Below are 26,590 nucleotides of genomic sequence, written 5' to 3' on the forward strand. Positions count from 1 at the left end.
TTGCCAAAAGGCACCTGAAGGACTCTCAGACCATGAGAAAGAAAATTCTCTGGTCTGATGAGACAAAGATTGAACTCTTTGGTGTGAATATCAGGCGTCAGGTTTGGAGGAAACCAGGCACCGCTCATCAGCAGGCCAATACCATCCCTACAGTGAAGCATGGTGGTGGCAGCATCATGCTGTGAGGAACTGGGAGACTAGTCAGGATAAAGGGAAAGATGACTGCAGCAATGTACAGAGACATCCTGGATGAAAACCTGTTCCAGATCGCTCTTGACCTCAGACTGGGGCAACGGTTCATCTTTCAGCAGGACAACGACCCTAAGCACACAGCCAAGATATCAAAGGAGAAGCTTCAGGACAACTCTGTGAATGTCCTTGAGTGGCCCAGCCAGAGCCCAGACTTGAATCTGATTGAACATCTCTGGAGAGATCTTAAAATGGCTGTGCACCGACGCTTCCCATCCAACCTGACAGAGCTTGAGAGGTGCTGCAAAGAGGAATGGGCGAAACTGGCCAAGGATAGGTGTGCCAAGCTTGTGGCATCATATTCAGAAAGACTTGAGGCTGGAATTGCTGCCAAAGGCGCATCGACAAAGTATTGAGCAAAGGCTGTGAATACTTATGGACATGGGATTTCTCAGTTTTTTTATTTTTAATAAATTTGCAAAAACCTCAAGTAAACTTTTTTCACGTTGTCATTATGGGGAGTTGTGTGCAGAATTCTGAGGAAAAAAATGAATTTAATCCATTTTGGAATAAGGCTGTAACATAACAAAATGTGGAAAAAGTGATGAAGCGCTGTGAATACTTTCCAGATGTACTGTATTTAGTGTCTTCCTGCTACACGAACACACTCAGCACTTTGATCAGCTGATGTTGCTATCTCTCTTTCGTTTTTGATCTCCAGATCACTTGCCAGAAATTTGGAGCGCAGTAAGTCACAGTCCTCTTCAGCGATAATACGCAAAACGTTTCCTACAGAATATTTTGCTTTGCGCATTCGCTTCGCTCTCTCGCCAGATCCGCCTTTAGCTCAGCGCCTGTGTGAAGACAACTCAGGTGGCCGGCTGCTGATCTGCGTGCCTTCCTAGCAGCTGCCCGAAAAAGTATTCAGCCCTCAAAGAGTTAATAAATAAAATCATCACTTAAAAACTGTATTTTGTGTTTACTTGGGTTATCTTTGTCTAATATTTAAATTAGTTTGATGATCTGAAACATTTAAGTGTGACCACCACGAGCTTTTACTACAAGGTTCAAGTGCATCCGTCTGGAGTTTTGTCTGCCCTCCCTGGCCATCGGACATTACTTTTATTCTATGTCAATTGGCATTGCCTAATTTTATTTTTTAATTTTGTCTTTTTTCTGTTTCTTCCTCCTGTAAAGCACTTTGAGCTGCATCATTTGTATGAAAACGTGATCTAGAAATAAATGTTGTTCTCCGAGTTACTAGAGTTGGACACGAAACCATAAAAGTGGGCGATCATCCCGGTTTTCATGACAATGGCTGCCCAGTCGATTCTTGGGTTTTGAGGTCTTCCACCAACTCAGTAGACATCACTAATCCCATCTTTTCTGCCAATGTTTCCAAAAGTGGCTGTGATATTTTCCAAGCTCCCTCGTCAAATAATACTGTTAAGAAAACACGTCTGTTCCCCTTTAAGTGAAGTTAGTAAATGGACAGCCGTTTGAGTGGTAATACGCAAGGAGATACCCAAACTGTGGCACACCTTTAACTTTTTACACAGTTTTAATTTTCCCATCCTGCTAGATTCACAAGGGTCACACCTTGACCTGAAAGCAACCATATTTCACATTTTAAGCTTTAAAATGCAGAGACAAAGCAAACCAGACATTGTGAGAAGGTACAGAGTGTCCACTCTCCACCCATTTGGCAATCTGTCCTCCGTGCCACAAGTCGCTCTTCCAACTCTGCACGGTTTGTGTACAAAAATGACATTTGGGCCTCATTGGCAGTCTAAGCACACGTTGCAGAGTTTATTGACATTTCTCCTTTGAGCCATCAGAGCTTTGTTGCCCATCATCCAAGCTCAGACGCTTCTCAGGGTAAATGTTTTTCAAAATCAGCGTTGCCACCAGGCAAAATGTGGCCACCACAGTCAATATGGCTCGAAGAGCTTTGAACCATGCTGGGTAACCAGGAAGAAGGGAAATATCATAGTGCAGTGCTATACCCAGTCCCATGATGACCATAAGCGCAGCTTCAGTGATGCTGCCCCTGAGCAAGAGAGCCACCCATGCCACCAATGGTGGCACCACACTGTTGGCCAAGTTCAGCCAGTCAGGCGGAGCAGGGCTCCCCTCTGGCACTGTGAACCCCCATCGGGCCCCCCCAAGAAATGACAGGATGCAGGCCCCATAAGCGACTTGCGCGTAGGCCACCTCAGGGTAATACACCTCCATGACAGCCATCAGCAGCGGAGCGGAGACAAATGGCACCAATCCCAAAATGCCCAGGTAGAGTGCCGGCTTGGGGGTCCGCTTCACCTCTTTCATGTCGTACCTGAGCAAGTCCAGTTCACGTGGTCCAGGCTCCACGTCTGACCGCTTCTTCCGGTGGTGGTGACAGGACGTGTGTAAAGACTGCACCTTCGGCCAGCAAGAGCCTGGATTGTCAGGACGCCCCACCAAGCTATGGACGTGATGAGAAAAATTATACGCTGGAGAAGGAAGGGAAGCTTTGGTTCGGCAAGTACGGAGGGCCAGCAGCTGGGAAAGTGGCACCTGAAATCAAAAAAATAATAAAGAAGAAGTCAGAAAATGTCCAAATGGTACAACTTCTAGTTAAGTGGAGAGTTGGAGCATTTACAGTGGGAACGGAAAGTATTCAGACCCCCTTCAATTTTTCACTCTTTGTCATATTGCAGCCATTTGCTAAAATCATTTAAATTAATTTTTTTCCTCAATGTACACACAGCACCCCATATTGACAGACAAAAAAAAGAATTTTTGAAATTGTTGCAGATTTATTAAAAAAGAAAACCTGAAATATCACATGGTCCTAAGTATTCAGACCCTTTGCTGTGACACTCATATATTTAACTCCGGTGCTTTCCATTTCTTCTGATCATCCTTGAGATCACCTTCATTTGAGTCCAGCTGTGTTTGATTATACTGATTGTATTGATTAGGAAAGCCACACACCTGTCTATAGAAGACCTTACAGCTCACAATGCATGTCAGAGCAAATGAGAATCATGAGGTCAAAGGAACTGCCTGAAGAGCTCAGAGACAGAATTGTGGCAAGGCACAGATCTGGCCAAGGTTACGAAAAAAGTTCTGCTGCACTTAAGGTTCCCAAGAGCACAGTGGCCTCCATAATCCTTAAATGGAAGACGTTTGGGACGACCAGAACCCTTCCTAGAGCTGGCCGTCCGGCCAAGCTGAGCTACCGGGGGAGAAGAGCCTTGATGAAAGAGGTAAAAAAGAACCCAAAGATCACTTTGGCTGAGCTCCAGAGATGCAGTCAGGAGATGGGAGAAAGTTGTAGAAAGTCAACCATCACTGCAGCCCTCCACCAGTCAGGGCTTTATGGCAGAGTGGCCTGTCGGAAGCCTCTCCTCAGTGCAAGACACATGACAGCCCGCATGGAGTTTGCTAAAAGACACCTGAAGGACTCTGAGATGGTGAGAAATAAGATTCTCTGGTCTGATGAGACCAAGATAGAACTTTTTGGCCTTAATTCTAAGCGGTATGTGTGGAGACAACCAGGCACTGCTCATCACTTATCCAATACAGTCCCCACAGTGAAGCATGGCGGTGGCAGCATCATGCTGTGGGGGTGTTTTTCAGCTGCAGGGACAGGACGAATGGTTGACGAATCGAGGGAAAGATGAATGTGGCCAAGTACAGGGATATCCTGGACAAAAACCTTCTCCAGAGTGCTAAGGACCTCAGACTGGGCCGAAGGTTTACCTTCCAACAAGACAATGACCCTAAGCACACAGCTAAAATAACGAAGGAGTGGCTTCACAACAACTCTGTGACTGTTCTTGAATGGCCCAGCCAGAGCCCTGACTTAAACCCAATTGAGCATCTCTGGAGAGACCTAAAAATGGCTGTCCACCAACGTTTACCATCCAACCTGACAGAACTGGAGAGGATCTGCAAGGAGGAATGGCAGAGGATCCCCAAATCCAGGTGTGAAAAACTTGTTGTATCTTTCCCAAGAAGACTCATGGCTGTATTAGCTCAAAAGGGTGCTTCTACTAAATACTGAGCAAAGGGTCTGAATACTTAGGACCATGTGATATTTCAGTTTTTCTTTTTTAATAAATCTGCAACAATTTCAAAAATTCTTTTTTTGTCTGTCAATATGGGGTGCTGTGTGTACATTAATGAGGGAAACAATTAATTTAAATGATTTTAGCAAATGGCTGCAATATGACAGAGTGAAAAATTGAAGGGGGTCTGAATACTTTCCGTACCCACTGTATACAGCATATATAACCATCCAAAATTCTGCATTTTCGAAAATCCGGCACTCCTCAGGTCCGGAGGTTGCCGGATTTTTGAATGTCAACCTGTACTAAGAATAAAGTAAGATCCGATTGCCAGGGAGAACAGAAAAAAAAAAAAATCTGTATGGGATCCAAGGCCATGAGACCACCCATTTAGTTGAAAACATTCTGTTCCAGTACTTTTGCTCACTTGAAAAACTGGGTGGTTTGATACAAAATGTGCACCGTTCTGTGTTATTAAACATCTCGCGATGTAAATACCTGGGAATATAAGCTGAAACTCTGATCTCTCTTCTCATCTTCCTCTTTGGATCTTGCTCACAAATGTCTTCACTGCACAGCAAAAACAAACTCCTTGGCCTTGCCGCTCCAATACACAAAACCAAGATTATTCTTGTAATTTCCCTAATAAAACATCAGAAGGTGGGCGTAACAAACCAGTGGCTAAGGTCTCTCGTGCCACGCCCTCCCGATGCCGCTGACTGAAACGCCCCCTTGTCCCAACCAATGTTCCCTCTAAACTGAGCGCGTCAGCGATTGCTCACACGAATTCAGAGCGTCGCTCATACTTCCCGCACGATCGCTCATTCCGACGGCGTCGCTTGTACTTATCGCACGATCGCTCACTCCGACCGTCGGAGTTGGTGCTCATAAATTTTTGGCTTAAACAAAATGTCGCTCATAAACAATGTTTTTTGCTCACTATATGCTACTCCTTAGAGGGAACATTGGTCCCAACCTTTGACGCCAATTGGTCATTTGATTACATTCCAAGATGCAATACGCTTGGAGTAGTCACTAACCAAAATACATTGCTTGCTCTGCTTTTAGTAATGACACGTGAACGATGGACCTGAATTAAAATGAAATGCACTTTTGTATTGCATTTCTAACTGACACGAAAACTTGTGTGCTGTACAGAAAAGCAATCAGTTTTTTGAAGTCTTTATTTTTTTAAATTAGGACAATCAAATTGCGTCAAAGTTAAACGTACCACATGCACATGCAATACACTGCAATGTCGTTATTATGCTGGATTACAACTAATTTGGCCATAAATAATCTTCCATATGTGTGGCACTTTGCATTTTTCTACATTAACCCTTAACTGTTAGTGCTGGTGTATTGCGTACACCAATTTTAGTTACTTTTGTCCAACATCCTTTTACTTGAACCTACCAGCAGCATCCGCCATCTATCCTCAGCTCTCACATGCAATGAAAAATCCTAGTAACTGCCATATTTTTCAAAATTTAGTTTTTTTAGTTTTTGTAGTTACTTGGTCTTTCCTGATGTTATAAGGTAGTGGTGATGACCAAATATGTCTTCTTTCCAGTCAAAGCATGATGGATGATGCTAGTATTTACACAGTATTTTACATAGTGCAAGACAAAAACCTAGCAACTCCTCTAACCAACGAAAACATCGGATGACGATCACGTGATTTAAATGGCAGGTGTTGTTAATGCGTGAAAAAAAAAAAACAACATCGTGTACGTGAAGCTCAGGAAAAATGAAATCTAGAGGTCTTTAATTATAAGGGTGACGTCCTTTTCTCAATTCGCCAAAAACTTGAAAGATGTGACCTGCTAGGTTTTTCCATAGTTGGGGAGAGCTTGATTCACTACAAGTACAGCGTCACAATGGCTTCCCCTCCAGTGTGCCCCCAGCTGGTTTTATGAGTGGAAGCACAGATTAAAGTTTCATATGGCACACCACGCGGGTACTTACAGTCGTGGCCAAAAGTTTGAGAATGACCCAAGTGTTGGTTTTCACGTAGTTTGCTGCCTCCGTGTTTTTAGATCTTTTTCTCAGATGTCTCTATGGTAGACTGAAGTAGAATTACAACCAATACCTATGTTTCAAACGCTTTTATTACATTAAGTTTATGCAGAGAGTCCATATTTGCAGTGTTGGCCCTTCTTTCTTTTTCAAGACCTCTGCAATTTGCCCTGGCAGGCTGTCAATCAACTTCTGGGCCAAATCCTGACTGATGGCAGCCCATTCTTGCACAATTAATGCTTGGAGTGTGTCTGAATTGGTGGGTTTTTGTTTATCCACCCGACTATTGAGGATTGACCACAAGTTCTCAATGGGGAGTTGTTATAATATGTTTGTTATAATATTAAGTTTAATGTCACTGTCTCCGTGCACACTGCTATGGATTCATTCATACAGGCAGACCAAGTATGGTACGCAGGGGCTCAACATTTAGAATTGCCGAGCCAAGCACAGGACTAGATAGCCAAAGACAACTGGAAGATTGTATAGTCAGCCTAAAGACAGAATAGTATATTTATGTTCTCTATCAGCACAAAATCTTCTTTCCTTGTTGGGAGAATGAGAACTGCATTTAGGCATTGTGCTATTCCTGTATTTTTTGAAGGTGGGGTTTGAGTCCTTTGCTGTCCTTGTTTGGATCCAGAGAAACAGCCTGCATGTGGAGCAACCAGAATATAAGGATGGACCTACTGCCAATACACTTTGAAGCTATCAGACAGAAGATTATGTCCTCCGTCCAGACAATCCTTTCAGCGTGGTGATGAAAGATGGCAGACTGCGTAGATCAAGACTCCCACACTTTGATAGAGTCTGACATAAGCTTCCCATCTGTAACCGCGTAAAATTGTCAGTAAAGTAAGCTAAAGTATATCTTTTTCGCTCATGTGATTTTTGTACCTCCGTAATCACTATGGGAGGGATATCGCCTTTTATGTCCATTCATCCATCCATCCTCTTCCGCTTATCCGAGATCGGGTCGCGGGGGCAGCAGCTTGAGCAGAGATGCCCAGACTTCCCTCTCCCCGGCCACTTCTTCTAGCTCTTCGAGAGAATCCCAAGGCGTTCCCAGGCCATTCGAGAGACATAGTCCCTCCAGCGTGTCCTTGGTCTTCCCCGGGGCCTCCTCCTGGTTGGACGTGCCCAGAACACCTCACCAGGGAGGCGTCCAGGAGGCATCCTGATCAGATGCCCGAGCCACCTCATCTGACTCCTCTCGATGCGGAGGAGCAGCGGCTCTACTCTGAGCCCCTCCCGGATGACTGAGCTTCTCACCCTATCTTTAAGGGAGAGCCCAGACACCCTGCGGAGGAAACTCATTTCAGCCGCTTGTATTCGCGATCTCGTTCTTTCGGTCACTACCCATAGCTCATGACCATAGGTGAGGGTAGGAACATAGATCGACCGGTAAATTGAGAGCTTTGCCTTATGGCTCAGCTCCTTTTTCACCACGACAGACCGATGCAGAGCCCGCATCACTGCGGACGCTGCACCGATCCACCTGTCGATCTCACGCTCCATTCTTCCCTCACTCGTGAACAAGACCCCGAGATACTTGAACTCCTCCACTTGGGGCAGGATCTCGCTACCAACCCTGAGAGGGTTTCGGTTACTTAACTCTTTTAGGGCGGATGTCGACTTTTGTCGACAGGAGGGGTTGAAGGCTAATGTCGACAAAAGTCGACATCCAGGGATAGGGGGCGACAATCAGCTGTTAATGGCAACAAATCTCACTGTCACATCACAGGCATTCCCTCTGTGCTTGGAGGAATGCTAGACTCGTTGACTCAGCAAATAAACCTTGCGTGTGCGTGAGTTGCGAAATGTAAACAAAGGCAAGATGGCACCGACATGTGAAAAGGCAGCGAAGCAAGTGCAGAAAAGAAAACACTCGGCAGACGATGTTTTGCGCATTATCGCGGAGTCGGACTCTTGATTTTTCAGAATCGGATTTTATTGGCAGTGATCAGGAGATCGAGCAAGAGAGTGAGAAGCAGGCATCAGCTGATCAGACACCAGCCGATGCCGCGCCAGCGGATCTGCTGCCAGTTGAGTGCCTTCGCGCAGCCGATGCATCTACGGCAAGGTTCGCATGGGATAAATACACAGACATTGATCCGTTGAGAGCCGATCTGGCTACCGGAGTTTACAAGACGGCATGGCTTGCTGTTGGACACGACAGATCACCAGCTGCTGTACTTCAGGCTGCTCTCTCCTGATGCTGCTTTTCAGCTACTGTCAGACGAGACAAACAGGTAGGCAGAGATTTTTTTTGAATCGCGGGCTGCGTTTGCATCGCATTCTCGTTTTTCAAAGTGGAAACCCACAACGAAAGACGAGATGAAGCGCGCTGTGGCATTACAAATAGAGATGGGACAGAACTGGTGATATAACTTCAGGGAGCATTGGTCCAAACGTGTTTTGTCCCCTGGTGGCTTAGGTACGTGCTGCTGCAAAGTTTTATTCACTTCTGTAATAAACAGAAGCAAATCCCATGGGGTGAGCCAGGCTATAATGCCATACATAAAGTTCATAAAGTTTCAGAAGATGAAAAGAGGTGACAATACGGTTTTCATGCAGGCAGAAAACTTGGTGGCAGTGGCATGGCACGATGGCAAATGGGTGACTTGTCTCTCTACAGTACACACTAACAATATATGTGAGAAAGTGCAGCAACAGACAATTGAAAAATAGGCACCAAAGCAACACGTATTGTAAGGAGTGTAATGTGGCAATGACTGAAATTGGCTGCTTTGAGCGAGATCAGACTTTGCTGTGTAAAATGTATGTGATATGTATGTGAAATCATAGAGTATGCAGGCTCATACAACATGCAAGACAGTAACATTTGTCAAAAGTAAATATTTTTTGTTGATTTGATATGTTAAACAATTGCTTTGTGTTCTTTTTTAAAAAATGTTAGTTTTTGGAAAAATATTCAGCCCTGGGAGAAAAGAAACAAAAAAAAAAATTAGCCCTAAAAGAGTTAACATGCCGCAATTTCAAAAGAACACATTTCCGGAGAGCTAATACCTCTTAAGGAAACAGGAGTTTCCTGACCATTGAATTTTTGGGTCAATGTTTTCTTCTCTGAGCCACTTAGTTCTCACTTTTGCCTTATGACCTGGTGCTCCATAATGCTGGAAAAGGCATTTTTGGTCACCATATTGTTCTTGGATGGTTGGGAGAAGCGGCTCTAGGAGGATATTTTGGTCCCATTCTTTATTCCTGTCTGTGTTCTTAGGCACCACCAGTGCACAGCTTGATCAGGAATGGCAGTAGGCAGGTGTGAGTGAGGCAAATACTTTTGGAGAATGGCCTGGTGGGTGTCAAGGAGGGCAGCAAAGAAGCCATCAGGGACAGACTGATATTCTGCAAAAAGGATTGGACTGCTGAGGAGTGCTGGGGGAAAGTCCTTTTCTCTGATGAATCTCCTTTCCAATTGTTCGGGGTAACCGAAAAAAAAATAATGAAAAGGTGAGCGGCACTACCATCAGTAAAGCATCCCGAGACCATTCATGTGTGGGGTTGCTTCTCAGCCAAGGCAGTGGGCTCACTCACAATTGTGCCCATGAACACAGCCCTGAATAAAGAATGGGACCAAAACATCCTCTGGGAGCAACTTCTCCCAACCATCCAAGAAAAGTTTGGTGACCAACACGATGTAGCACCGGGCCATAAGGCAAAAGTGTGAAATAAGTGGCTCGGGAAACAAGACTTTGAAATTCTGGGTCCATGGCCAGGAAACTCCCCCAGACCTTTAATCCCAGTGAGAACTTGTGGTCAAGAGGTGGGTGGACAAACAAAAACTCACCAATTCTGACAAACTCCAAGCATTCATTATGCAAGAATGGGCTGCCGTCAGTCAAAATTTGGTCCAGATGATTGCCAGGGTAAATTGCACAGTTCTTGAGAAAGAAAGAAGGGCCAACAATGCAAATATTGACTCTGTGCATAAACATCATGCGATTGCCAATAAAAGCCTTTGAAACTTCTGAAATGCTTGTAATTCTACATCACTATACCATAGAAACATCTGAAATGAAAACACTGAAGTAGCAAACTTTGTGAAAAGCAACACTTGGGTCATTCTCAAAACGTTTGGCCACGACTGTACGTATTTATGTATGACAACAACGAGTTGTTCTTCTTGCAATGACTTTGTCTGCAAAGAGCATTCGGCAACTGAATTGAAATGTGATCCGTGTGCAAATCCTGCAGTGGATGAAAGTGTGACTGGTGACGAATGAACACTGGAGATGTAGATCAGGTTTATTTTCAGATAGTCCTACCAGGGGTGTTGAACTCCAGTCCTGGAGGGCAGCAGTGTAATCACCTTGCCTGAAGAAGGGGCCTGAGTTGCCTCGAAAGTTTGCATATTGTAATCTTTTTAGTTAGCCAATAAAAGGTGTCATTTTGCTTGGCTTTTCTCTACATTCAAAAAGTGAAACTTGTATATTAGATTCATTCATTACACACAGACTGATGTATTTCAAATGTTTATTTCTTTTAATCTTGATGATTATAACTGACAACTAATGAAATTCCCAAATTCAGTATCTCGGAAAATTAGAATATTGTGAAAAGGTTCAATATTGAAGACACCTGGTACCACACTCTAATCAGCTAATTAACTCAAAAGCCTTTAAATGGTCTCTCCGTCTAGTTCTGTAGGCTACACAATCATGGGGAAGACTGCTGACTTGACAGTTGTCCAAAAGACGACCATTGACACCTGGCACAAGGAGGGCGAGACACAAAAGGTCATTGCTAAAGAGGCTGGCTGTTCACACAGCTCTGTGTCCAAGCACATTAATGGAGAGGCGAAGGGAAGGACAAGATGTGGTAGAAAAAAAGTGTACAAGCAATAGGGATAACCGCACCCTGGAGAGGATTGTGAAACAAAACCCATTCAAAAATGTGGGGGAGATTCACAAAGAGTGGACTGCAGCTGGAGTCAGTGCTTCAAGAACCACCAGGCACAGACGTATGCAAGACATGGATTTCAGCTGTCGCATTCCTCGTGTCAAGCCACTCTTGAACAAGAGACAGCGTCAGAAGCGTCTCGCCTTTGGACTGCTGCTTAGTGGTCCAAAGTTATGTTCTCTGATGAAAGTAAATTTTGCATTTCCTTTGGAAATCAAGGGCCCAGAGTCTGGAGGAAGAGAGGAGAGGCACAGAATCCACGTTGCGCGAGGTCCAGTGTAAAGTTTCCACAGTCAGTGATGGTTTGGGGTGCTATGTCATCTGCTGGTGTTGGTCCATTGTGTTTTCTGAGGTCCAAGGTCAATGCAGCCGTCTACCAGGAAGTTTTAGAGCACTTCATGCTTAACTGCTGCTGACGAACTTTATGGAGATGCAGATTTCATTTTCCAACAGGACCTGGCACCTGCACACAGTGCCAAAGCTACCAGTACCTGGTTTAAGGACCATGGTATCCCTGTTCTTGATTGGCCAGCAAACTCGCCTGACCTTAACCCCATAGAAAATCTATGGGGTATTGTGAAGAGGAAGATGCAATACGCCAGACCCAACAATTCAGAAGAGCTGAAGGCCACTATCAGAGCAACATGGGCTCTCATAACACCTGAGCAGTGCCACAGACTGATCGACTCCATGCCACGCCGCATTGCTGCAGTAATCCAGGCCAAAGGAGCCCCAACTAAATATTGAGTGCTGTACATGCTCATACTTTTCATGTTCATACCTTTCAGTTGGCCAACATTTCTAAAAATCCTTTTTATGCATTGGTCTTAATTGATATTCTAATTTTCTGAGATACTGAATTTGGGACTTTCATTAGTTGTCAGTTATAATCATCAACATTAAAAGAAATAAACATTTGAAATTCATTCATTACACACAGACTGATGTATCTAATATACAAGTTTCACTTTTTGAATGGAATTACTGAAATAAATCAACTTTGTCATGATATTCTAATTTTATGACCAGCACCTGTATAAGATGCCTGGTTAAGAACAACAGGTACCAATTAAAACAAATGCAGATGCTAAAAACTAAAATAGGCAATTAAAGATTCAGAATTGTAACAGGCAAGATATCTAAAATTAAGCCCAATTACTTTAGTCGTAAATAAATGGGTTCTAATTAAGAAATTGGTTAAAGTGAAAACCTGCAGCCATTGCGGACCTCCAGGACTGTAATTGAGGACCTCTGCTCTACAATTTAACTAACATTTTTCTTTGATGAATTAAAGTGCTATCAAATCATATAGTTACATCCCAAGTTTCACTATCAGCAAGGACCGAGTTCTAATTAGGAAAGTGGCTGGAATGAAAACCTGTGGACCAACACTGTGGCCCTCCAGGACTGTGAGGGAGGATCCCCGACTTAGAAGATGAGAAATGGTGCGAGTAAGTTAAGGGTTAAACTGCATTTTCCACGTGAGCTGAGCTTTTTGAATTATTTTGCTTCCTCCTCTGCGTTTGCCGTTCCTCCAGTTTTACTGTCCTTTGCGAATTTCACAGGTTTATTAACAACACTAGAGTCAATACCATTAATATAAATCAAAAACTGTAAGGATCCAAGGCCAGACCCCTGAGACTCCACTGTCCTTGTATCTGTGCTCTTTGCCGCTTCACCAACTTGAGTTCCAGTTTTGAATTTAACCTTCTGATGCCTACAGCTTCTGGTTTTAGAATTAATTTTCAGTGTGGGACGACTGAGTGTCAACGTCTTTTAGAAAGTCGATTCTGTCGCATAGTAAATGACGTCGTTCACAAAGGCGGAGGCCGTGAGAGCGCGGTTTAGGACAGACGGTCCACGAAAGTAAAAACTTAGCATATCGGCGATTGAAATGTTAAAATTAAAAAGCTGTTTAATGCTAAAAGGGCTTCCCAAACGGACCTTCTCGTGTTCCCGTACACCCGACGATACTACAAGACTGACCAATACACACTACCTACACAGCCTCACTCCTCAGCCACACTTACCTTGTAACTGCTCCAAAATCTCGAGCGAACAACTCCCCAAAACATCCTGCGAAGTAATAGGGGCTTTTACGAACTCAGATCCTCGTGCAGGCCAGGAGCTGACAGTGATTTAAGTCAACGAGCCACGCGCACCCAGTGGACACGAACTAATGTCGCGTTTAAATGGTCCGGTTAGGAACTCAACCTTCACACTCGGGGAACTTCCACGCGTCGTTTATTAAATTCGAAAATATATATATATACGCAGAAAAGACTCAAACTTGGTAGTACATCATAAGCAAAAGCAAGAAGAAAAAAATCACGACTCTTGACCGCAATAATCCGTGTTAATTCTCTTAAGAAGCCGATGTGCAACGATAAAGCGTCCGATGGGGAACGCGGGGATTATTAACAGTTTGGTTCCATTGACGCGATCTTTAGTTTTGACTGCAGCGTCCTAAAGGAAGAATTAACGGAGAATTATCCATCCATCATCCAACTCGCTGAATCCAAACACAGGGTCACGGGGGTCTGCTGGAGCCAATCCCAGCCAACACAGGGCGCAAGGCAGGAAACAAACCCTGGGCAGGGTGCCAGCCCACCACAGGGCGCACACACTCATACACACACCAAGCACACACTAGGGACAATTCAGAATCATCAATACACCTAACCTGCATATATTTGGACTGTGGGAAGAAACCGGAGTACCCGGAGGAAACCCATGCAGACACGGGGAGAACAGGCAAACTTCACACAGGGAGGACCCGGGAAGCGAACCCGGGTCGTCTTACTGCGAGGCAGCAGCGCTACCCACTGCGACACCGTGCCGCCCACAGAGAATTATTTCGGACAAAATTAAAGAAATATATAAATAAATAAAAGTCTTTTTTGCAATGGTGATGGACAGGTTGACAAGACGAGATTAGAGAGGAGTCCCCGTGGACTGTGATGTTTGCTGATGACATTGTGATCTGTAGCGAGAGTAGGGAGCAGGTCGAGGAGACCCTGGAGAGGTGGAGATATGAGAGGAGAGGAATGAAGGTCAGTAGGAACAAGACAGAATACATGTGTGTGAATGAGAGGGAGGTCAGAGGAATGGTGAGGATACAAGGAGTAGAGTTGGCGAAGGTGGATCAACAGTACAGAGTAACGAGGATTGTGGAAGAGAGGTGAAAAAGAGAGCACAGGCAGGGTGGAGTGGGTGGAGAAGAGTGTCAGGAGTAATTTGTGACAGACGGGTATCAGCAAGAGTGAAAGGGAAGGTCTACAGGACGGTAGTGAGACCAGCTGTGTTATATGGGCTGGAGACGGTGGCACTGACCAGAAAGCAGGAGACAGAGCTGGAGGTGGCAGAGTTAAAGAAGCTAAGATTTGCACTGAGTGTGACGGGGATGGATAGGATTAGAACTGAGGACATTAGAGGGTCAGCTCAGGGTAGACGGTTTGGAGACAAGGTCAGAGAGGCGAGATTGCGTTGGTCTGGACATGTGCAGAGGAGAGATGAGGGGTATATTGGAAGAAGGATGTTAAGGATAGAGCTGTCAGATAAGAGGAGAAGAGGAAGGCCTAAGCGACGGTTTATGGATGTGGTGAGAGGGGACATGCAGGTGATGGGTGTCACAGAACAAGATGATGAGGACAGAAAGATATGGAAGAAGATGATCCACTGTGGCAACCCCTAATGGGAGCAGCTGAGAGAAGAAAAAGTAAATAAGTACTGTGAAATGTTATAATACATAAATAATAGCAACATGGAATGTGAATATAAATAATTAAATGTATAACAGAATATGTTCTTTGGTGCTTATTTCTTTACGTATTTCTTTATTTTTCCTTGGCTAATTTATTTCAGTCACATCGCACACAACATGAAATAAACCCTGAAATGAGAACTGTCACTTCCACTCGTCAAGGTGGAGAGGGCGGGCTCTAGAGATTACTGTTTTCTGATTGGTTAACCGTTGGCAGCGTTGACGTACACTTTCGGCTCTGAGATGCCACATTTACAGCAGACACTTCACATGCAGACGCCTTTTATCTCTCCAGGGCAGAGTCCTACTGAGTAAAGCAGAGGGGTTATCAAGAGCATCAGATGTTTTTTTCATCACTAGAAACTCCTAATTCTGTTACTGTGGCACAAGATAAGATTATTTTTAATTGCCTATGGAAGAAGAAGCCTCATAAAGTAAAAAAAAAAACAGGTATTAAAAATAGAATATGAGATGGAAGACTTGATGTCATTGATTGCTCCACACTCAGCAGGAGTATTAAAATTAGCTGGATTAAACGATTTTTTAAAAAATTCCTCGAGTAAATGGTACTGCAATGGTGGCTTACAGTTCCTATTCTTATGACCTGCAAAATTAGTAAACTACCTATAAAGTTTTGTGCTTTTCCTAAGCACGTTTTGTTGAGTTGGCTTTTCATTTACAGACATAATTTTTTCCTCTGGAACTATCAACACACACAAAAGAAAATTACTATTCTTAGATATATGGTTTAATAACAATATTTTATTGATTCGCTAGTCATTTAACATTCATGATATGATATGCCTATTGTGATTTTTGTTTAAAATGTGGTAATATGTCTTCAATAGAAGAATGCAAAATGGTATGTGACTCTATCCCAGATGGGTTTATTTCCTTAATTAAAATCAGTCACACCATTGTAGACACTTTCTCATTAGATGGATTTTCATTATGTTTAAATGGAGTTAACAATTGGACAAGAGCTGTAATATTAATTGGATTTCAGTTCCTTTTTAAGAGGGCCAATGCTGCGCATTTGCACTGAAGAACTTTTTTCTGTTTTTTTGTCAGATTATATCGGCTACCTATTGTCACTTCTCTTGGAATCGCCCAACAGCTCACTCAGGAATATCTCAGCCAAGTCTCATTCCATCATGGATGCTATACTGGAAGCCTGTAGCTGACTGAGGAGGCACTACATCCAATTTTTATATAGTGTGGCTGTACAGCACTGTCGGGCAACCGGTGCAGTGCACCGCGGAATTTTCTAGGGGCGCCGCGAAAACTTTTGTAAAATATTTAAAATTGCTAGTGTTTTTGAACTTTTGGTTGATTAAAAAGATAATGTTTAAAAAATATATTTTATGTTGGAAAAACAGATAACGGTTAATCAGATTGTTGAATAAACGAATGTATTTACTTTGAATGCAAGTTAAAATTTTCGCTGTTCACCATTCATCATAATATCAACACCAGCAGTGTCAAAACACATCTCGTGAGACTTAAAAAGTCTCGTTGTTAGAAGATCTCGCTCACTGTACGGATTACGGAAATGAAGTCTAAGAAACGCAGGAGACTTCAAATGATCGACAAGGAAATGCGCGTCTGTCTTTCGAAAATTGATCCTCGCATCAATCTCATATGTGCTGAAAAACAATCTCAACGTTCACATTAATTAAATTTAAGATTTATCCTTTGATTCCTTTATTAATAAAATATCTTTCAAACTTGTAAAATTAACTGTTTTTATTGGCGATTGTCCATAGATTGTGTCGTCATGAGTTTATTTATGGGCAGTCCCTCAGGTGCGCCGCGAAAGAAAATTTTTGGACTTAGTGCGCCGCAACTCGAAAAAGGTTGCCTTTCACTGCTGTACAGCATTTATTGAGATGTGTCCACAAACACACATTTTTCAAGGTGATTGTGATTTATGAGGGGAAGGTTGCATAGAAATGAGCATACGCTGAGTTTTATATATACTGTATATATATATATTCACGGCAGTCGTATTCTGTGTCACAATCTGATTGTATGGGTGGTTACCTACCAGGTAACGCTTGTGGTTGGCCAGCAAGTCTGCCAACATCCGCCACGGTGCCCTCAGTTTTGAGAAGCAGATCATAGAATGGTTGAAAATAGTTTACTGTACGCCTGATGAGCCCAGAATTAGGGCGAAACACGTGTCGCGTACTCTTTGCATTATTTGACAGTAAACTATTTCAACCATATATATATATATATATATAATATAATGATTTTTCTTTTGGTGTACAGTTGACCCCTGAAATTCATGGGGGTTACATTCCTACAGCACCCATGAATTGTGAAAATCCACAAATTTTGGATATGGTCAAAATATGCCTATTTTTATAGTTTAAACCCTAAATATGCCCCCAAGACACTTTGATTTCATTTCAAACTCAGCTTAATACATTACCCTAAAAAAAATATCCTGGTGACATTCTTATTTCTTATGATCGTTACGTTTTCGGCACTATCACAGAAACTTACTGATACGGTACTCTTGAGTGCTGCCTCCTCCCAAAACAAATCACAAACTAGTTGGTAAAGCACAAGAAAAACCTGAAGGTAATTCATTTGAATGTGAAACTAGACCTGACAAAGCCAAGGTAAAGTACTTAATTAAACATCACTTAATAACAGTCAGTGTCTTATGAGGGTTTGTTATTAGATAGATAGATAGATAGATAGATAGTATTATTACTGACTAAAGGATCTATTAATTTTGTCAATTTTATGTACTGTTAGAAAGCCCAACAAAGCTTGCCAGTCCTGTCCACTTATTTCTTCCAAAATAACATCAAGTTGAGGTTTGAAACTCCCTAACGTCTTACTGTCTACCACACTACTTGGTCGCTTATTCCAAGTGTCTATCATTTTTTATGTAAAGAAAAACTTCCTAACATTTGTGCGAAATTTACCCTTCACAAATTTCCAACTGTGTCCCCTTGTTCTCGATGAATTCATTTTAAAGTCACCATCTCGATCCACTGGGCTAATTCCTTTCATCATTTTAAACACTTCAGTCAGGTCTCCTCTTCATCTGCTGTAAAGGCTCAGCTCTTTTAATCTTTCCTCATCACTCACCCCCTGTAACCCCTGAATCAGCCTAGTCGCTCTTCTCTGGACATTTTCTTGTGCTGCTATGTCCTTTTTGTAGCCTGGAGACCAAAACTGCACACAGGACTCCAGATGAGGCCTCCCCAGTGTGTTATAAAGCTTGAGCAGAACCTCCTGTGACTTGTACTGCACACATCAAGGCGCTATATAACCTGACATTCTGTTAGCCTTTTTAATGGCTTCTGAACACTGTCAGGAAGTTGATAGTTTAGAGTCCACTATGACTCCTAAATCCTTCTCATAAGGAGGGACTCTCGATTTTCTGACCGCCCATTGTGTATTCAAACCTCACATTTTTACTTCCTATGCGTAATACTTTACATTTACTGACATTAAATTTCATCTGCCACAAATCTGCCCAAGCCTGTATGCTATCTAAGTCCTTCTGTGATGATATAACGGATTCCAAATTATCTTCCAATCCACCTATCTTGGTATCCTCTGCAAACTTAACCAGCTTGTTCCTTATATTCCTATCTAAATCATTTATATATATTAAAAATAGCAGCAGCCCTAGCACTGACCCCTGCTGGTCACCACTCTTAACATCAGCCAGTTCTGATGAGGTTCCTCGCACCATCTGCTTCCTCTGTCTGAGCCAATTCTGCACCCATCTAAAAACATCACCCTGAACTGCCACTTCTTTTAGTTTGATGTCCACCACTCGTGTGGCACCTTATCAAATGCTTTGTGAAAGTCCATATAAATAATATTATCTGCTCCACTCTGATCGTATCTTTTTGCAATTAGGTGTTTACATTAGAAAAATTCACTTTATGATGGGGTTTTCAGCAGCAGATTAGCTCCTTAAGGGAATACTTCACTCAAAAATGATTTATATTTTCAATGTATTACCTCCTCCATGTAGATATTTTTAACCTCATGTTCACATGCAAAATGTTGAAAAAATGTTTATGGTATGATACAAAAGTTGTAAAACAGCAACATCCATGGAAAAAGTGAAAAAAAAATCTCACACTACTCATGTCACATAATCTACATTTCTGTTATCTGCTCGTTTGCACAAAATATACAAAAACGCATGGCACGATGTTTTGCAACCTGCTTAATCTGAGGGATTTAGATATTGTAGAGGAAAAAGAGCTGCTTAGATTAAATAGGCTGAAATCAAGCAGACCACCAGAACCAGATAATATTAACCTTCGAGTTTTTAAGGAGGCCAGCGAGTTCAGATATAAACCTTTGACGCATATTTTTAGGAAGTCGAAGCGCACTGGAGAGATTCTGAAGCATTGGAAAATGGCAAATATTATCTCTTTATATAAAAAGGGTAACTGGGTAGATCCAAGCAACTACAGGCCATGAAACTTAATGCGCATCACAGGAAAATTAATGGAAAGGAATATTAAGGATAAAATTGAGCAACACATGGAAAGAACGGGAGTTTTTCTGAACAATCAGCATGTGGTCAGAAGAGGGAGGTTGTGTTTTACTAACAGGCTGGAATTCTATGAGGAGGCAACAAAACGATACGAGCAGAGTGGAGCAGATGAGATTATTTATCTTGATTTACAGAAAGCATTTGATAAGGTCTGCGGTGGGTTGGCACCCCGCCCGGGATTGGTTCCTGCCTTGTGCCCTGTGTTGGCTGGGATTGGCTCCAGCAGACCCCCGTGACCCTGTGTTCAGATTCAGCGGGTTGGAAAATGGATGGATGGATGGATTTGATAAGGTGCCACATGAGAGGGTGGGCATCAAATTAAAAGAAGTGGCAGTTCAGGGTGTGGGGTGTAGATGGGTGCAGAATTGGCTCAGACACAGGAAGCAGAGGGTGATGGTGCGAGGAACCTCATCAGAATTGACTGATGTTAAGAGTGGTGACCAACAGGGGGCAATGTGGGGGGCACTGCTATTTTTAATATATATAAATGATTCAAGGGCGGCACGGTGGCACAGTGGTAGCACTGCTGCCTCGCAGCTTCCCGGGTCCTCCCTACGTGGAGTTTGCATGTTCTCACCGTGTCTGCGTGGGTTTCCTCCCACAGTCCAAAGACATGCAGGTGAGGTGCTTTGGTGATCCTAAATTGTCCCTAGTGTGTGCTTGGTGTGTGTGTGTCCTGCGGTCCTGCCCGGGCACCTAATCAAAGCACTGTGATGTCCCTACATTGATGGATTAAATACCAGAAGTCCACATGACCGTCATCATCAAGTCCTTCCATTGAGAACCCTGAATACCATGAGGACTGATTGAGGTAATTTATTTTGGGTAGAATGCCTAGAGGGGGCTGGGTGGTCTCATGGCCTCGGTACCCCTGCAGATTTTATTTTTTTCTCCAGTCGTCTGGAGTGTTTTTGTTTTTTCTGTCCTCTCTGGCCATCGCACCTTACTTTTATTCTATGTTAATTAGTGTTCTCTTATTTTAATTCTTATTTTGTCTTTTTTTTCTCTTTCTTCATCATGTAAAGCACTTTGAGCTACATTATTTGTATGAAAATGTGTGACAGAAATAAATGTTGTTCCTGCCTCACGCCCTGTGATGGCTGGGATTGGCTCCAGCAGACCCCCGTGACCCTGTGATAGGATATAGCAGGTTGGACAATGACTGACTAACTAAATGATTCAGATAGGAATATCAGTAACAAGCTGGTTAAGTTTTCAGATGATACCAAGATAAGTGGATTGGCAGATAATTTGGAATCTGTTATATCACCACAGAAGGACTTGGATAGCAGACAGGCTTGGGCAGACTTGTGGAAGATGAAATTTAATGTCAGTGAATGTACAGAATTACACATAGGAAGTAAAACTGTTAGGTGTGAATACACAATGGGCGGTCAGAAAATCGAGAGTCCACCTTATGAGAAGGATTAGGAGTCGTAGTGAACTCTAAGCTATCAGCTGCCAGACAGTGTTCAGAAGTCATTAAGAAGGCTAACAGAATGTCAGGTTATATAGCGCCTTGATGTGTGGAGTACAATTCACAGGAGGTTATGCTCAAGCTTTATAACACACTGGTGAGGCCTCATTTGGAGTTCTGTGTGCAGTTTTGGTCTCCAGGCTACAAAAAGGACATAGCAGCACTAGAGAAGGTCCAGAGAAGAGCAACGAGGCTGATTCAGGGGCTACAGGGGATGAGTGATGAGGAAAGATATAAAGAGCTGAGCCTTTACGGATTAAGCAAACAAAGATGAAGAGGATGATGATGGAAGTGTTTAAAATTATGAAGGGAATTAGTCCAGTGGCTCAAGACTTTTGACTTTAAAATAAGGTGAATAAGAACACAGAGACAGAATTGGAAATTTATGAAGGGTAAATTTTTTCCTCACACTGACAACCACAGACACATGGAATGAGCAACTAAGTAGTATGGTAGACAGTAAGACTTTAGGGACTTTCAAAACTAGATTTGATGTTTTTTAGAAGAATTAAGTGGATAGGACTGGCAACCTTTGTTAGGGTGAATGGCCTGTTCTTGTCTTGATTGTTCTACAGTAATCCAGACCAGTGTTGCTGGAGGGCTTTAACCTATCCCAGCCACCCTAGGGGCCATTCAAGGGCACAAGGCAGGAACAAACTCTGGACAGGGCACCAGTCCTAGGCACACACCCCAAACAGACACTCAATTTAGCATTGATAAAGTGCACTGTGTTTTTTATCACTATTTAATTAATATGATTTTTTTTCAGTATGCTACTGCTGGAGTATGTGAATTTCCCCTTGGGGATTAATAAAGTATCTATCTATCTATCTATCTATCTATCTATCTATCTATCTATCTATCTATCTATCTATCTATCTATTATATAGTGCCTTTCATATCTATCTATCTATCTATCTATCTATCTATCTATCTATCTATCTATACAATACGATAAATACATAGATCTCCCTGTGGTGGGTTTGGTTCCTGCCTTGTGCCCTGTGTTGGCTGGGATTGGCTCCAGCAGACCCCCGTGACCCTGTGTTCGGATTCAGCAGGTTGGAAAATGGATGGATGGATGGATAGATCTCCTCTCCACACTTAATGTGTCACTTACAGAAACCTTCACACTTCTGGACTCTATAATCAGCCAGGACTTGACATGGAAGACTAACATAGATTCCATTACAAAAAAGGCATAGCATGGATGGACTTCCTGTGACAGCCAAGAGAAGTTCAGTCTACCACAGTAGCTGCTGATTCAGTTCTACGCATCAGTCATCAAGTCCGTTCTAAGCTCATCCATCACAGTGTGGTTTGGATCAGCAACTGAACATGACAAGAACAGGCTAAACAAATAATTAGGAGGAGGGGAGGAGAGGTGGGGAGCATGCACTGATATAACGCGTTGAATAATTTGTTCTGCTGAAAATATCACCGACAACAGTCTTGCAGAGTTACAGGACTTGTATTACTGAAGAGTCATGAAGTGGGCAGGGAGAATCATCCCCAACCTCTCACATCCAGGCCTCAAGTCCTTTGAACAATTCCCATCTGCCAGGGGTTACAGACTAAACTACACCAAAACAAATAGATATAAGAACAGTTTCCTTTCCTCGGGCCATCAAGCTCACAAAAGGTTAATTCAGCTGTCCTTACTCCGTATGGACACAAACCACCAGCCCCCCATAATATCTTGGAATAATTCAAAAATATAGCTAATGCTAAACACAATATTCATTGAAGTATTCCTTGCACTGCCTTGCACTTTGCATGAATACATTTAGATTTTTTTTTTGTCTAGTATTCAACACAAGTGTATTTTGATCAAAGGGGTGAAGTGCTTGCCAAATTACTCTTTTTAGGGCAATACAGTGACATTCAAGCCTATAGTTTTTGGTCCTCTGGAAAGACTTCTGCGGAGGTGCCGGTGATCACTGGTACACTAAGAAAAGATGCCAGTATGGCAAAAAATAGATTGTTGTATCAGAGACCCGGGTGTGAAGATACCTCAGGAAAATTAACGAAGAGGTGCCGGTACTCCATGTTGAAACTGGAAGAGGTAACATACTGGCCCAGTTCAAGCACTCATTGTGTCAATGTCTGTCATGCATGGAGAACCATCTAAAAAAATTCTTTGTATGTGAGCAGACTTGGTCAATAAATGTAATTTTGATTCTCGAATGGACCTGACTATTCCAGTGCTCTTGTCCAAAGCCTGAAAGTCGTTGTAGAATTAACAAGAAAGGAGGCTCCGGAACAGCAGCAGACTTTATACAATGTATATGTTTTTTCTATTTCATTTTATTTATTTTTTTGCAAACAGTTTACCATTGCAGTATGCCCTGCTTATGAACTTTCTTTCATTTGATTTAAAAGCGAACGTTCTGCCAGTTTTTTGGATCAATTACTTCTGTCTAAGTGTGGCGCGATGGCTGATTGAAATTCGTCTTTGAAGCGCAATTTCCGCTAAGCCGCATCACTTGTTGAATACACCAGAAGGATAAACGACTTCTGCTTTAACACAGTGATAACCAGCCTTACAAATTTCTGGCTATCTTGACGTTGTTTATTCGGAAAGCTAAGACATAAGGCTTAGACGTAATGGCGCCCGGAGTGTGGCGGAAATGCAAATTACATCTCTACACTCTACTAGTGAGGCCTACGTTGAGCGGGTCGACTGGATCATGTGACGCCAGCATGCGTTCGATTGGCGCTGTCTGTGAGAGACCCAGGCAGCAGACACACACACACCGACACACAGTCTCAGTTAAGACAGGGAAACAAACAGTTCGCAGTTTCTTTGGATTACCTCGTATAGTTTCTTCGAGCAGTCGAACACGACGCCTGTTGAGTACGTCGCTAACATTCCTTTGGATATTCTGCCACCGGGGAGCTGCCCAGGGGCTTGGCGGCGCTACAGGTAAACGGGGCCCGGGCGTTTGTTTTATTTCTATGTGGGCAGGGCAGCCATCTTGGAGCTCATTTGCTCAGGAGCACTGGAGTAGGAAGAGGTCTTTGACCGCATGTTTACCTGAACTTAGAAGTGTGCAGCAAGACGGGTGTAGTCAACAGTAAAAGATAAAACCAGAGAATTAGGGCCAAGCGACGTTTTTCTGTACAATGTCGTTGTGTTCGTATTGCTCTCCGGCCTAACACAGGCGTGCTTCGCCTCTTGGCCGAGGGCTTTGAGCGGGTTTGGTTTTGTTTTCTTTTGCGCGTTTGTTTTAACTTGTGTTTTGCTGGTGGACGGCTTTTAAACTAGGCTATGATGTGTTTCTTACGACCGATTGTCACGTCGGTTCACTAACAAGCTCTCGACGTGTACAGTTACTTCAAAGATGCTGATGCTTCCTGGGCACGCACTTGGTTTTGGGGTCTCCGGTTCGATTTGTTTTTTAACGCAGGAATTCTTTTCAGTTGAACGTACGTCTCGCGTGTATCTGTTCCACTTGAGATTTAAGGTCACGCACGACTATGATCTGGAGTTTCGTTCATCTTGAGCTGCCTTTCTTCGGATAAAGTGACTTACGTGACAAGTGTTTGGTTTTTTGTGTACGTTAACGTAGGCCAGTGTCACGCTTTGTTTCGTTTTTGACATTTTGTTTTCTGGTTATCTTCTACGTGTAATTTGTTTACAGTGCCGTTAGGTGGGCAGCCGCCTTACGTGTAGCATGTGTCCGGGATCATTCACGGCGCGGTGATAAGGCACAGAATCGGAACATTTCTGCAGAAAGGCAAAAAGGTGAATTGACCGAAGGAACGTTGCACAAAGAACAGGACACGGTCGACCCTGGCTTGACACCACGCTACAGGAAATGGTTAAGAACACGCTGTTCATCAGTGTGCAGCTAGGCAAGTGCCGAGGACAGGCAAGTGTTTCTCCAGGAACGAGGGTTATCCGTTGATGCGTTTGCCTCATTCATTCGTATTTTCTGTGGGATTAGTGTAGGCAAAATCGGCATCAGAGGACATAGTTGATTTGTCGTTCAACACCTTTTGAAGCCTTTTATGGATTCTACTGGTCATATAATTATAACATTTCTCCACTAAGCAAAAACAGTAAATTGGTCGAAGAATTGTTACCCATATATGCATAAAGAAATTTCGTGCTTAATGTTATTCCATGTTTTATGAAAATTTTATTTACTTTTTTTAAAGTCATTGTTTTGATATTTGTACTGTTCTTTAGCTTAATTGGCTTCTGTAAACCCCATATCTCCCGAAGAATCGACAGCTCTGTGCATAGTATATCATTTATTCTTACCTGCCAGCATCAGTGTGTGCTTACCACAAATGATTTCCTTTCAACTCATCTTTGCATTCATTTGTTTTCCCCCTTCCGTATTTGCTGTAGAAATAAAGATATAGAGGATTTGCCCGTAGTTGTTATCTCTTTGTTGTTTGTGCTGTTTTTTTTTTGCCATATTGTGGCGCCTGCTCATTACATAGCCAGTGAGACTATACAGATGCCAAGGTTTCTTGCTGTTTTTTAGTTTCCTCGTTTGTTATGCATGCTTAAGGTTATGCCTGTCATTTGTTCATTTTGTATTCATAAGAATTGCTTCTGAAGGCTTTGATATCACTTCAGTTTTTTCATTTTGGTCCAGTTCCTCATGACAAACCATTAAGAGAAAACCTCCACATATGATACTGTTTGACTTGTCTTGACGTTTAGCTAAACAAGACTTAGAGCTTTTTTTGGGGGTTCCCTTCAATATTTTGGTCAGGAATTTACACCTTTAAGATATGAATAAACCCATTAGTTGTCTTTAGCATAATTGATCGGAAGGACTTGAAGTTGTACTTCAACTGACTGCCGGGGTCAAATTACTCCTTTTCGTGGAACTTTAATAAAAAAAAAAAAAAGTGGTTTGTTAATTTAGAAATGTAGAGTGTCATTTTATGGTTTTTGCAGGTTGTTGATTACAAATGTGATCAAATTTTTGATATTTAATTCTTTACCAGTGGCCCTAGCCCTCTAAATGCCGCTTGTAGAAGGTTAAAAGTGACAAATTGCACACAAGAGCACGTTATTATTTTAGACTCTCAAGGTCAGTGATTACAACTATATTTTTGATCCTTTACTAGGGATCTGGGCCTCTATGGACCTTTATCAGTGTGTGAAAACAACAAAATGCTGTTATCAAAAATATTTAGACTTGACATATTTAAATTAAAGCACACATTACATTTGATGCAAGTGTCCTTATTTATTATGTTGCTCTTTCTCAAGAATTAAATCCTTACATTTCTTATGAACATCCTAAAGCAAGACAGTTTTTCCTAATTTAGTTGTTTTTTTTGGTGATTCAAAAACACTTAAGCAACCAGGAGGTGGTAATGGTTTAAAAACTTAAGTGCATGCGTTTGTGTTAGAGTGCCAGCAGCAAGATGGTAATTTTAAACTTAATCTGACATCATTTAGTTTTATCTGCTGTAAGAGTGTACGTCAATTCTGTTTATTTTTGCATAGTGCTGCTCACTGAGTGCAGGTACAGATTGCTTTAACGTGTTCAGGTAAAATTCAAATACAGATGTCACAAATAAATAATTATATACTGAGAACACAGTCAGGTCAAAGGATATGAATGTGTACATTTTTCTGTTGCACCTTC

The 26,590-nt window shown here is 42.5% G+C and overlaps 2 protein-coding genes across 4 annotated transcripts in view; one reads left to right on the top strand and one right to left on the bottom strand.

Moving 5' to 3' along the window:
- Positions 1-1,731: 1,731 nt before the first annotated feature.
- On the bottom strand, positions 1,732-13,591 carry tmem69 (transmembrane protein 69). Its single transcript, XM_028810816.2, has 2 exons — positions 13,217-13,591; positions 1,732-2,745 (listed from the first exon to the last, which is right to left on the bottom strand). The coding sequence occupies exons 1-2, from the start codon at positions 13,259-13,261 to the stop codon at positions 1,999-2,001; spliced, it is 792 nt and encodes a 263-aa protein (XP_028666649.2). The 5' UTR covers positions 13,262-13,591; the 3' UTR covers positions 1,732-1,998.
- Positions 13,592-23,678: 10,087 nt separating this feature from the next.
- gpbp1l1 (GC-rich promoter binding protein 1-like 1) overlaps positions 23,679-26,590 on the top strand; it is a 110,672-nt gene continuing 107,760 nt past the window's right edge. Inside the window, exon 1 of one of the 3 annotated variants that reach the window (XM_028810818.2) lies at positions 23,679-23,895. The gene's annotated coding sequence lies outside the window, so the exon portion shown is untranslated. The remainder of the gene's footprint in view (positions 23,896-26,590) is intronic. The other 2 variants (XM_028810817.2, XM_028810819.2) reach the window with 2 other exon arrangements.

This window comes from Erpetoichthys calabaricus, chromosome 10, assembly GCF_900747795.2.
Source record: "Erpetoichthys calabaricus chromosome 10, fErpCal1.3, whole genome shotgun sequence".
In the NCBI taxonomy this organism is placed as follows: Eukaryota; Metazoa; Chordata; class Cladistia; order Polypteriformes; family Polypteridae; genus Erpetoichthys; species Erpetoichthys calabaricus.

Bases quoted from the DNA above. Each gene is read 5' to 3' on its own strand.
- tmem69 (XM_028810816.2), bottom strand. From the start codon at position 13,261: ATGTTTTGGGGAGTTGTTCGCTCGAGATTTTGGAGCAGTTACAAG. The intron at 2,746-13,216 runs GTAAGTGTGGCT...TTTTGATTTCAG, and splicing joins GATTTTGGAGCAGTTACAAG to GTGCCACTTTCCCAGCTGCT.